Raw genomic sequence first — 13,549 nt, 5'->3', positions numbered from 1 at the left:
CTCATAATGATCTCACTCGCCTATCCATATTCAGGCTCTTTGCATGAAAACATAGGCAGGCATGGTCCCGTCTTTCCCAACAGGATGCTTGCTTCATCCACATGCTTCTCAACAAGGAGGCTGAGAGCATCAGAGAGCCCGATTTGTCAATGGGAAAGGGTGCAGTATCGGTTGCAGCTGTATTTTTGTATCTAAAGATGGTTAGCTTTGGATGACAATAGAACCGTTGTTTAGTCGTCTGGGTGAAGCGTCAGTAGGTTCCCAGTTTGAGTTCTAGTCTAAAAAAAACAACCTGAGGAAGCTCGGTTATCTGCAGACAGCCAACTGACAGGAAGGAAGGAACTACCACGCTGCAACTCGACAAACACTTTTTGCCAGTTTTATTTTCAATTCTTCTTCAAAAAGCTTTAACACCTATCGTTTGTTGTGGCTTTGTGAAAATATAAACTACATGTATGGCAGAAAGGAGGAACTAGAGCTTAACAGCACCAGCCCCTCCCTCATCATCTCTAGCTCACAACATCCTCTTTTGGACCCAACCAGCCAGTGTTTTTTTGTTATCTCTTTGGTTTTAGTGTGGCACGAGACACACACACACACACACACACACACATACACACACACACACACACACACACACACACACACACACACACACACACACACACACAAACAAACACACACACTCAAGCCCAGTGGGGATGATTGTCTGGGCAGATGGTGCTCAGTCTGTGGACTAGAAGCTGAGACAGGCAGTGATAGACAGACTCCTGGGTCGTCATGGGATGCTGCAGTGTGACCCAGAGGCATACTGGAGTGGACGAGGTGGGCCCTGATGAGATCGAGCTCCTGGAACTCTCTGGAGACAATTTAGGGTAAGACATGAATACAAGCTTTCAATTTGAACCTCAGAACAAATAGAAAAGTAATGGTGGGGTTTTACACATTATGAATGTAGTTCTTGGATCCTAAAATGCAGATTCAGTCATCTTTAATGTGTTTTTACTGTTTTCAAGAGAGTACCTTTTAGGTTTGTTCAAATGTGGTTTTGTGAGTTATGTAGGAGGAAGCTGTGACATTCTGTGAAGTGAAGAGAGCATGTGGTTTATCTTTGACATGTCATGCGTCATTTTTAGGATGAATATATTAAACGAGGATATGTAAACCTTTTTAAAGCTTCAGAGTATTCAGTGATACTATTTCCAGGATGTACACGCCACATGTTTGTTTTTACAAAGTAACAGGATGTGCTTTTACGCAGAATACTTCCAGCTAATGCGGTGAAGAAAAAGGTTAAATTATAAACTCCTTAACCATGATGAAAACAACAGAAGAACACATTACATCCATATGATTTCCACTCCTCAGCACCCAGAAGAACAAGGCAGAAAAACTAATTGGCTCCTATTTACTAAACATGAACATGGGAACTCAGTGATGCTGCACTGACGTGATTAGCAGATTACTATAAGGCAATGGCTGAAGCATGGAGCGGTTTAATATAAAGTCAGGGCGGGACAAATCCCTGCTTGTTCTAGACTGGGGGATTAGCAGAGGCTAATTACAACAGCAGCTACCCGCTCTTATGTGTGGTTGTTTAATGATTACTACTTATGGTTGCAGCCTACTCATGTTTGTATTATGCAACGTTGACAAAGATATTATTACAAAGATGCAGTGGTGGAAGAAGGTGCTGAAAAAGTCCTGCATTCAAAATGTCTGCCCAAAAGTAGTAATATCAAAATACACTTAAGTACTAAAAGTACACATTATGCAGAATGGCCCATTACAGAATAATGTGTATTATATTATTGAATTGTAATCATTGAGGCATTCATGTGTCCATAGCTTTAATATTGCAGTTTGTTTTACTGCGGTAACTTGTGAATTACACCAAGAGATGAATAAAGTCTTATCTTTAAAAGAATTAGATTATAATTTATTTGGTAATCACATTTTGTATTATAATGATAATTTGTAAAGTAACTAAAGTTATCAGATGGAGTAAAAAGTACAATATTGGGTGCCTGGATAGCTCAGTGGGTAGAGCGGGCGAAAAAAAAAATACTCAGTTTAAGAACCTCAACATTGTACTTAAGTTCAGTACCACCATGTCACTGCTAATTAGGGCTTTATGGGCAGGTTTAACACTTAACATATTTAGCTTCTTAAGAATATGCAGCATCAAATTCAATTTTTTCTTATTTTATGAATATCATCTATTGCTCCTTTGCTTCCTTTGTGCACTGTATTGTAGTAGTGGGCAACATCATAAATCAAGCATTTTTTGTAACCATGTTTTTACTGTTTTTATGTTTACGTCCATTGTAGTACACATTTAAAACCTCCATAGAATTAGTATGTGCAGCATAGGCTACAAAACATGGCGGTAAAAGGTCAGCAGGTGGGTCTGTCTCTGCTTTGCCTGCTCTAATCTGATTATGTCTGGCTGCTGCTGGATGGCAGAATTTAAATTGTGATATGGTCAAATGCTCTTCAATCTCTACTTATTTTCTTTTAGGCTCACCGTGGTTGAAGCCAGTCCAAGCATGCACCACAAGGAAACATTTACAAACAGGAACTCACAATTTATACTTTTGAGTCTCCAGTCTCTCTGACTCAAGTATCTTTGAACAGCAGGACAGAACCAAAAAGAACATGCACTTTAACATTTGCGCTGCACAGACAGAACCAGAAACTGAGCCCACGTCTTAGTGCTACAATGAGGCCACAAAAACCACTGGGCCACTGTGGCCTTAGCGTTGACTGCTGCTATGTGAAAATGCTGTCTGGTGAAAAGTGTTACAGTAACATGTGAACATGAAACATGAAATGTGTTTATTCAGAGTGTGGAGTCTAGGAGAGACCAGGCTTCAGCTGTCAGTGAGGAACAGCAGAGATGAGCAGCCACCACCACCACCACTACCACCACCACCGCACTACCCTTCAGTACGAAACCTGGAACAAAAGGTGTGTGTTTGTGTGTGTGTGTTGTGTGTTGTGTGTGTTATGTAGGACAGTGACAAAGACACAAGCATAAACTTTATCATGCATTTTTCACACATGTGTAGCTCACTTTGGGTAACACTTTTTAGTGCTCGAAGTGTGCCTCACACCAATATTAACAATTTCCATTTGGTGCTGTTATTTGTGTTGAGGCCAGCAGACACTGTTTACACACTGTAGGAATTTCCATGACAAAAAGTGAGAGGTTCTGCATATCTTGTTCGGTGTGATTCAAACTTTACAGGAAATAAAAGAGGGAGGAAACACTGCCACACAAACTTGAGTTTTTCCACTTCTTTCCACTTGAATGCCAAATATGAAGCATCCAAACCCCAAGAGAACAACAAAACACATATTGACATTGTTTAAATTTTTGATACCAAATCCTCCTGAATTGTGCAACATTTTGCTCAAACAAAAATGATGTGAGGCTTACAACAGGGAAACAAACTCCAATTTGCTGTGTAATGCATGACTCATCGCTATTTGAAACATCTGGCCACATAAATACTAATGGGGCAATGATATGAGAATATACATGTGTAAAAGAACATTTAGACACATACAATGTGAAGGATCCTTACTTTTTAACAGCACCATACAAGGTTAATTGCACCTAAGGAATAACACTACAAAAAGCTCTGAAATACTTATAACAAGAGATTTGGGCTGACACAGTTTTGTGTCTGTAGGTGGTGCTGTGGGGCAGAGACAGAGACGAGTTGCACCACAGGATTTACTCCCACCAGCCAATCAGGGAGTGGGAGGGCCAACCTGCCCACATGTATGGAGAGATCATCCACTCCTCCCTGGTGTCTCTCTATAACAGCTACACACAGGTAACACTGAACTCCACATAGGGGTCAGCTGGGAATGATGAGGTGTGGCTCCATCAACACATAATTCTAAAGGGGCATATTATCTGAAATTCTCTTTTAGAATAATTTTTGTTTAAGAGTTGTAATAGTTGTTGAAACAGTAAGATAAACATCTGGCAAGCAACATCTTTAATTCAAAATAGTGAGTTTTATTCCACAGGCATGAGTAAACTATTGATCGAGCCTCTGAATATGTGAGCCCACAGGTTGTCAGTCAGTAGCCAATGCTGTTTGGTGTTGGGCTTCTGTTGCTTGTTTGGTGTTTTGGTGTAATTTCTTCATTTTCTCCACCACAGGAAACTAGTGAACACTTCCTTGTGTTGTTTTCTTTCCACCTCCTGATACTCTCTCTGGACCACTCTCGACAAGACTTCATTTATGAGGTAAAACTTGAAAAGGCATTTTCTGCAGAAAATGCTTGTGAATGCTGAAAAGCTAAATTGCTAAGCTAAACTAGATTACTGGCATAGTTATGTAAAAAGAAGGTGAAGTAGTGACATAGGTGGACAACTGGGAATGGTTTTAATTAGTATATATTTTATTGAAATGTGTTTATTGAAGACACCAATAATGTATAAAACACAATTGTTTACAAGAATATTCTAAGGTTTTTCAAAAAGCTGTTGATACACTCAATTGCTGGTTAAAATGTGTAAGAAGGTGAAGTTGTAGGGAAATGTGGAAAAGTGGAAATAGTTTAAATTAACAAGAGTCTTAAAGGTCCCCTGCCACACAAAACCGTTTTTACTTGCATTTTTAAAAATATGTTAGCTCCATATGTGTTTGTGTTGTGACTGTGAAAATGAACGGCTGCTTCCTCTGTCAGCTCTAGCCACTGAAAAGAAATAAGCGGAGGAATCAAGCCAATTACAAAAGCTGATCAGTCTGATGTCATGTTGCCTGAACTCAATGACATAAAAAGACATATGTCTTTCATGAGAGAGGCCCCGTTTTATAATTTATATTGTTTATTAATCGCCAGTGGGGAAATTAGAATTTAAGCTCTGTTTTGTTAGTAATCCCTACACACAAGCCTGAAATACACACACATGCTCAGGACCTATTCATGCAGAAATGGAGAGATGTGAGATTGAGTGTGCTGCCAGCTGGACCAGCACCCTGAGCGGTTGGGGGGGTATGGTGCCTTGCTCAAGAGCACCTGGCAGTGCCCAGGAGGTGAAGTGGTATCTCTCCAGCTACCAATCCACACTTCACACTTTAGTCTAGACAGGGACTTGAACCAGCAACCCTCCAGTTCCCAACCCAACTCCCTACGGACTTGTGTTGTTTTGAGCTTGTATTAAAATCACGAGTGATTGGCTCCAAGTAGACAGCTCTAAGTACAAATGTAAACATACTCAGGAGACACACACACACACGCACATCTTTTAATTTATCCACACAAAATACATATCAATATGTTCTCAAATGCTTTGTGGGGCTTACGGTAAGGTCATTATATTGATACCACGTATTGTTTGAGCTTTTTTGTCTTTGATGGGAAGTTTGCCACTGCTCTTTTAGTAATCTCAATAGCAAGCAGTTTATAAACAAACAGGTGTGATAATTAAACATCAAAGCCAGGGTTTGATTACAGCTGTAATAGTCTTTATCCTCAACGTTCCACTTCCGGGAATGCTCTGTTGCCGACAAAAATTCTGTATAGCATATTGAAAGAAAATCATAAAGTATACCAGAAAAAAATTACAGGATAAATTTGAAAATAGTCAAATTATACTGTGTTGAAAATAGTCATAGACTAGTAAGTCAAAGAAAGTTATGCAAAAGTCATAGTATAGTATATCAAAAACTGTCATAGTACAGTTTGTTAAAAAAAAGAGAAAAAAGTCATAGTATAGTATTTCCAAAATAGTCATAGTATGGTATATCTTAAAAAGTCATAAAACATTATTGTATAGTATGTCACAGAAAGTCTGGAACAACATGCAAACCTCACGCAAAAGGGTCCCACCCAGACTGGGTATCGTACCATAGGTCACAAGTTTCACTGCATGCTTGTTGGTGGTAGTTGAACCTGTACTGACCTCTGAGCCACAGTGTCAACATGAACTTTGAAAACAGTCATGGTATGGTATGTCCAAAAAGTGATTAAAGACGTCACAGTATGTCACAGTATGTCGTCATGTCGAAAAAAAGTCATAGTATAGTATTTTGAAAAAAGTCATTGTGTAGCATGCTCAAAAGGGCCCAGCTGAAACTGAGAATCAAATTTCACAGTTCGCATTGCCCACATGCTGGTGCTAGTTAAAGTGTTACTAACCACTAAGCCACAGTGGCGACGTAAACATCGTAGCCAGCCATGGTATAATAGGCCTATGTCAAAAAATAATCATTAAAAAGTCATAGTAATGTGTATCAGAAAACGTCATAGTTTGTTGAAAAAGTCAATGCATAGTATATTTAAAAAAGTAATAAAAAAGCCCTTGTCTGTTGTGTCAAAAATAGTCAAATTTCATTGTGTTGAAAAAAAATGATAAAGTAATGGTATAGTATATTGACAAATGACATAGTACTGTATGTTAAAAAAGAGAAAAAAAAGTAATAGTGTAGTTTGTATGGACTGGTATGTCAAAAAAAGCGATAAAGTAATTTTATATTATGTCGAAAAACGTGATAGAAAAGTCATACTATATTATATTGAAAAAAGTCTCAGTACAGTGTGTTAAAAAAGGTGATAAAAAAGTCATAGTAGAGTACATACAAAAGTCATAGTATAGCATGTCGATAATAGTCATAGTATATTATTTTTTCAAAAAGTCCTAAAAGATTCTCATATAGTATGTCAAAAAAAGTCTCAAAGAACATGCAAACTCCACACAAAATGGCACTGACACAACTGGGATTTGAACCAAGTGCGACAGTCTTTAACACTTGGTGCAGTTTACTCAAGCTGTACTAACCTCTGAGCCACTGCGGCAACACTAATGTTCAAAATAGTCATAGTAAAGTATGTCTAAAACAGTGATCAAAAACAGTCTTAGTATGTCCACAATAGTCACAGAGAAAAGTGATACAACATTCCTAGTATGTTATGTGACAAATGGTGAAAGTCTATTATGTTGAAAATAAAGTCATAAAATGTCATAGTATAGTATGTTAAAAAAAGTGATTAAAAAAAATCCTAGTATGGTCATATCAAAAAATGTCATATTACAGCATGTCGACAAAGTTATAGTATAGTATGTTGAAAAAAGTGATAAAAAGTCCTTGTAGATTATGTCGAAAATAGTCAAATTATATTGTGTTAAAAAGAAATGATAAAGTAATTGTGTAGTATATTACCAAATGTCACAGTACTATATGTTAAAAAAGAGAAAAAAAGCAATAGTGTAGTTTGTATAGACTGTTATGTCAAGAAAGCAATAAAATAGTTGTAAATGTCAAAAAACCTGATAAAAAAGTCATACTATAGTATATCGAAAAAAGTCTCAGTACAGTGTGTCAAAAATGTGATAAAAAAGTCATAGTAGAGTACATAAAAAAGTCATAGTATAGTATGTCCATAATAATCATAGTATAGTATTTTTTCAAAAAGTCCTAAAAAATTATTGTATAGTATGTCAAAAAAGTCTTGAAGAACATGCAAACTCCACACAAAATGGTACTGTCCAGTCTGGGATTTGAACCAAGTGCGACAGTCTTCAACACTTGGTGCAGTTTACTTAAGCTGTACTAACCTCTGAGCCACTGTGGCAACACTAATGTTCAAAATAGTCATAGTATAGTATGTCTAAAACAGTGATTAAAAACAGTCTTAGTATGTCCACAATAGTCACAGAGAAAAGTGATACAACATTCCTAGTATGTTATGTGACAAATGGTGAAAGTCTGTTATGTCAAAAATAAAGTAATAAAATGTCATAGTAAAGTATGTTGAAAAATGTCATAGTATGTAGTATGTCGAAAAAAGTGATAAAAAGGTCATTGTATGTTGAAAAAATAAAAGTGATAAAGTCATATTCATCACAAACAGTCATAGTATAGTATGTCGAAAAAAGTGATAAAAAACAATCCTATTCAATTTCAATTCAATTCAATTTTATTTATAGTATCAAATCACAACAAGAGTTATCTCAAGACACTTTACAGATAGAGCAGGTGTAGACCACACTTCAGAATCCACAAGGACCCAACAGTTCCAGTAGTTTCCTCCATAGCAAGCAACAGTGCGGTCATATGAATGGTCATATAAAAAAATGTCATATTACAGCATATCGACAAAGTTATAGTATAGTATGTTGAAAAAAGTGATAAAAAGTCCTTGTATATTATGTCAACAATAGTCAAATTATATTGTGTTAAAAAGAAATGATAAAGTAATTGTGTAGTATATTAACAAATGTCACAGTACTGTATGTTGAAAAAGAGAAAAAAAGCAATAGTGTAGTTTGTATAGACTGTTATGTCAAAACAGCGATAAAATAATTGTATATTATGTCAAAAAAACTGATAAAAAGTCATACTATAGTATATCGAAAAAAGTCTCAGTACAGTGTGTCAAAAAAGTGATAAAAAAGTCATAGTATTGCATGTCCATAATAATCATAGTATAGTATTTTTTCAAAAAGTCCTAAAAAGTTATCGTATAGTATGTCAAAAAAGTCTCGAAGAACATGCGAACTCCACACAAAATGGTACTGTCCAGTCTGGGATTTGAACCAAGTGCGACAGTCTTTAACACTTGGTGCAGTTTACTTAAGCTGTACTAACCTCTGAGCCACTGTGGTAACACTAATGTTCACAATAGTCATAGTATAGTATGTCTAAAACAGTGATTAAAAACAGTCTTAGTATGTCCACAATAGTCACAGAGAAAGGTGATACAACATTCCTAGTATGTTATGTGACAAATTGTGAAAGTCTATTATGTCGAAAATTAAGCCATAAAATGTCATAGTAAAGTATGTTGAAAAATGTCATAGTGTATACTAGAAACTATGACATTTCTATCACTTTTTTTAACATAGTATACAGTATGTCAAAAAAAGTGAATAAAAGGTCATAGTTTGTTGAAAAAATAAAAATGATTAAGTCATAGTCATCACAAACTCTCATAGTATAGTATGTGGAAAAAGGTGATTAAAATAAAATCATAGCATGGTCATATCAAAAAATGTCATATTATAGCATGTCGACAAAAGTCAAGTCAAAAATGTCATAGTATAATATGTTGAGAAAAGTAATACAAAATTCCTAATATATTATGTTGAAAATAGTCAAAGTATATTATGTAAAAGTCATAGTATAGTATGTTGAAAAGAGTCAGTATAGCATGTCAAAAATATTAGTAGTATAGTATGTTGAAAAAAGTGACAAAAATAATTGTATATTATATTGAAAATAGTCACATTATAGTATGTTGAAAAAAAGTTATTAATAGTCATAGTATAGTGTGTAGAAAAAAGTCATAGGGTAGTATGTCCAAAAAAGTGATAAAAACTCACAGTATAGCATGTCAAAAATAGTCATAGTATGAATTTAAAATATCAAAAAAAATAATTGTATGAAATGTCAAAAACGTCATAGTATACTGTGTCAAAAAACGCTACAAAATCATAGTATAGGATGTTGCAAAAAGTCATAGCATAGTATATCAAAGAAAATCTGTGAGAAAATACAAACTCCACAGAAAAGTCATGCAATACACACCCATTATTAATGCAGAAAAAGCTTGAAAGAAGCACTACATTTCAAAAGTGATGTGACAACTGAAAGATATCAAAAAGCTGAATACTTCTCTAGTAGCTACATTTTTTGTAAATAAGGTAAAGTTTGAATGACATCTCTAGGTAAAGGTATGTGGGAGAAGTAGCATTTCGAAGTTGAGGAAGCCTAAAGCGAATTTGAAGATTGCACCATTGACATTTAAACGGAAAAAGAAAAAAGCTTAATATTCGAATTGGGTAACAATACTGTAAATGCTGCTGCATTCACACAATGAAATGTAAAATAGTGGCTAAGAGTTTACCACATATGTAAGCAGCACTTGTTAAATATGTTTTATTTAACAACAGACCTTTATTTGTATAGCACATTTCAGCAACAGGGCAATTCAAAGTGCTTTACACAAAATCAGTTAAAAAATTGTTAAAAAAATACAAACCAATAAAACACATAAATAAACAGTTAAAAATAAAAACATTAAGACACATAAAACACAAGAATAAAAGTTACAGTGCAGCATAAGAAATTAAACATTAAAGAAATGAACAGTCATTTAAAGAAAGGCAACATTAAAAGAAAGGTCTTGAGCCTTGATTTAAAAGAACTGAGAGTAGCAGCGGATCTGCAGGTTTCTGGGAGTTTATTCCAGATATGAGGAGCATAGAAACTGAAGCAGCTGTTTTCAAGGAAAAACCTTTAATAAACCCTTTGTCATTTACCTGCCCAGCACCAGACTGCAGACAGACAGTGACTAGCTGATGACAATAGTGGAACATTTAGCTGCTAAATGTACATAAATAAGTTTTTTTCTCAGGAGTTGCTGAATGCATAAAATCAAACTAAAAGGTGAGGGAATAGGACAGGAGGACTCCATATCTGCTGGATGTGTAAAAAGACAACCACACATGAGCAATAAGAGCTTTTTTAAGGTGACAATAATAATACAAATGCATAATAATCTTTTCAGATTGGAGGACGCTAAAGCACAATGACATGCATTTTTCTTCTTCTTACACTTTGAGTTCTATTATTTTGCAGGGCATCCTTCCCCTTTCTGGACTTTCCTTTCAAATTGTCTCCTTGGACCCTGACACGTCACATTCACCACCCATGTTTGAGATCAGCAGTAAGTCAGTGGAAATTTTCAAGTTCAGCTAAGACACACCAACACATTGTAAAGTACTGAGCCCGATTTACGTTGTTCCTTCTGTCATCCAGGTCCAATGGTGGACTCCAAGATCTTCATATGTTCCAGTGCTGGAGAGTTACAGAAGTGGATGCAACACATAGAAGACAGAAGATACAAGTCACTGGCAAAACCCATTAGTCCCTCCCACTGTGCGCTCTCCTATCTTGTAATGACTAACTTACTGCTGTTCATCTGATTACAACTCTACATGAAGACGCAGCCTGGTTAAGTTGTAATTAACAAATTGATCACACACCATATTTCCCCCATAGTTGCCCTGTGATGAGCACTGGAAAAGAGAAGAACTGAAAAAGTACTTGTTGCAAGCTCCCATATGGCAGTGGGAGGGCTCGCCAATACAGCACATGGGTCAGCCGGGATACACATCTATCGTCCATGTCATCAACACACAGAGACAGGTAAGAAATACTCTTCCACACTGTATGTAAGAATCGGCAAATTAGCACAGATTACAATAATGACTTATTGTCAGCATTAAGACTATTTACTTCTGGACCTGGCTGGCTTGACGCTAAAATTGAACGTTTTAGACAGAGTGTGACCACAGGTATATTCAGAAAGAAAGTTTGAGAAAAATAAAAAAGGTTTTTTGAACATTAATGCACGTAAACATGTTAAAGTAGAATCCCAAAATACAAGTATGAACCTGAAAATCAGCAGAATATTGGACCTTCAAGCAAGTCAGGTATCATGTTAAATTTGACTTGCTGGCACACAAAGTGGCATGTCCTTGTAGCAGCTGCTCAAAGTGATATCGTCATTTATTTAACACATTAACTGTGCTAGTATCTGAAATCAAAATGGAAATGATTGTTTTATTTTAATAAATGACTTAAGTTAACTACAACTAAGGTATTATTTGATTAATTTTGACATTTTCTTTATTGATTCTGATATCATTGTACATGGTAAGTGTAGTGTAAATATGGCTACAACAAAGCCCAATAAAGCCAAATAATTTTTATTTTTTCTTGCCCCCTCTGACTTTATAGCAACATAGCCATGAAAGCATGTCGTAGCAATTGACTCGGAGAGTACAATAGAATTATTACTAATATAATCAATGGACAAAATTAAGACAGTTATGATAAACTACAATTGTTCTTTAAAAAGGTACTTGTGCCACATGCAAATATGGTAAATATAAGTGTCCGTACTATATTATAGAGAACATTATTTTACATGTCACAGTAATTTGTCACCTGCATTGCAGCTAATAGCAGTAACAGCAACATTGTTTGTTTGCTTTGTTCTTTCAGGGACTCCAAGAAAGACTGATTGTTCTCTTTCCTCAAGACCTCCTGCTACTGTCAGTTGACAACAAGCGTTTGAATATAAGATATGAGGTAGTGTAAAATGACTCTATGGGAAACATCCATAATAACACTTCCTCAACCCCTGTGGCATGAATATGTGTCCCGGTAATCTCAACACAGTGCTTGTTCTTTTGAGACACAAAATAAAGCATGGGTGGAACATTTTGTAACTCACACCTGCCGCCTACAACGTCAGTCAATGCATTTCAGTTAGTAGCTTGTGAGGTTCTTCATGTACAATCATGATCATGTACAAAAAGTTATTTATTTTAAGGCATTTCCTTCTCTTCTATGTCATCTCTAACAGGGCAGGTTGCCCCGACACAGCATCAAAGCAGTGGAGAGGTCAGCCCTGCCTGGGCGGCTGGAGTTTGAGCTGATAGGTATACTATACACTCATTCATTTTGATACATTTTTAGCTAAATGTACAATTGAATTATAGAAAAAAAAGTGCAGCTAGGAATACAAGTATTTCATACAAATGCTTTTGTGTTTTAGGTGAGATGGTGGAGCCCCTGCGAGTCTCCTGTACCTGTCTGGAGGATTATCGGAACCTGATGTTTCAGTTACAACAGGTTAGAACTGTGCTGTCTGATATCTTTAAAGGAATATAAAATGGATCAGAACAATGTTTTGGCCTTAAAACAATGAGCTAAAAGACCTAATGGAGCTGGGGGAACTGCAGAGTTGGTAAATTCTTTGTGACTTTTTCACTACTTTGTCAAAGGAGCATTTAACAGCTCAAGCGCCAGATATTTCCCTCAGTTGAGTTAGTCCAAAACAAAGCGAGTGAATTTTGGACATACATACATTGCACCAAATAAATGCTTATGCTGCTTTGTATCTGCAGGATGTACCAATTAAAGTACGTTATTCAGGTGAACTTAAAACGGGATTGTAGATTGGAGGTACAATCGGTCATCCATTGAGGTTGGCTGTTTGATCCCTGGTTTCTCCTGTCTGCATGTCGGAGTGTCCTTGAGCAAGACACTGAACCCCAAATTGCTCCCAATGGGAAGGCAAGCACCTTACATTACATTGGTGTGTTTGTGTGAATGGGTGCATGAAGAGATAAAGTATGAAAGCGCTATATAAAAGCATTTAGTGGACCGATGTTGGGTGTAGTTTCTTTGTTTGTATTGCCACCAGAGGTCCAAGCAATCAGTTAATGCAGGTTTAAGATCTATAGCCCATTAACTACATACAGTGCCTTTCCATCACTGCTGACCATTTTTAATGCATGCTGCACTGTTTTACAGTCCTGCATATCAACTTTCCTTGCTCCTGGTTTGGTTAAGTTTGGAATGAAAATCAACTTGTACAAACTTGTTTGAGATCAAAAGCATTCTAGTTTATTTTTTGTCAATTTTGGTCTGTGGGTGTTCTGTGGAAATGCAGTTGGAAGCAGCTTGAAATTCCTCAGGGTTTTATAGGAAATACAACATGTTTTGGT

General features: G+C 36.2%; 1 protein-coding gene across 1 annotated transcript in view; it reads left to right on the top strand.

Moving 5' to 3' along the window:
• The first annotated feature begins 153 nt into the window (after window positions 1-153).
• The window catches only part of LOC117947545 (probable pleckstrin homology domain-containing family N member 1), a 14,348-nt gene continuing 952 nt past the window's right edge, over window positions 154-13,549 (top strand). The window contains exons 1-10 of the mRNA XM_034876581.1: window positions 154-875; window positions 2,847-2,970; window positions 3,699-3,845; window positions 4,181-4,267; window positions 10,608-10,695; window positions 10,788-10,924; window positions 11,031-11,177; window positions 12,039-12,125; window positions 12,403-12,478; window positions 12,595-12,671. Of these exons, the coding sequence (XP_034732472.1) occupies window positions 781-875; window positions 2,847-2,970; window positions 3,699-3,845; window positions 4,181-4,267; window positions 10,608-10,695; window positions 10,788-10,924; window positions 11,031-11,177; window positions 12,039-12,125; window positions 12,403-12,478; window positions 12,595-12,671 (1,065 nt within the window). The 5' untranslated portion in view covers window positions 154-780. The remainder of the gene's footprint in view (window positions 876-2,846; window positions 2,971-3,698; window positions 3,846-4,180; window positions 4,268-10,607; window positions 10,696-10,787; window positions 10,925-11,030; window positions 11,178-12,038; window positions 12,126-12,402; window positions 12,479-12,594; window positions 12,672-13,549) is intronic.

This window comes from Etheostoma cragini, chromosome 7, assembly GCF_013103735.1.
Source record: "Etheostoma cragini isolate CJK2018 chromosome 7, CSU_Ecrag_1.0, whole genome shotgun sequence".
NCBI lineage: Eukaryota > Metazoa > Chordata > Actinopteri > Perciformes > Percidae > Etheostoma > Etheostoma cragini.
Note: the sequence above shows the minus strand (reverse complement) of the source record. Positions and strands in the feature narration are given on the sequence as shown.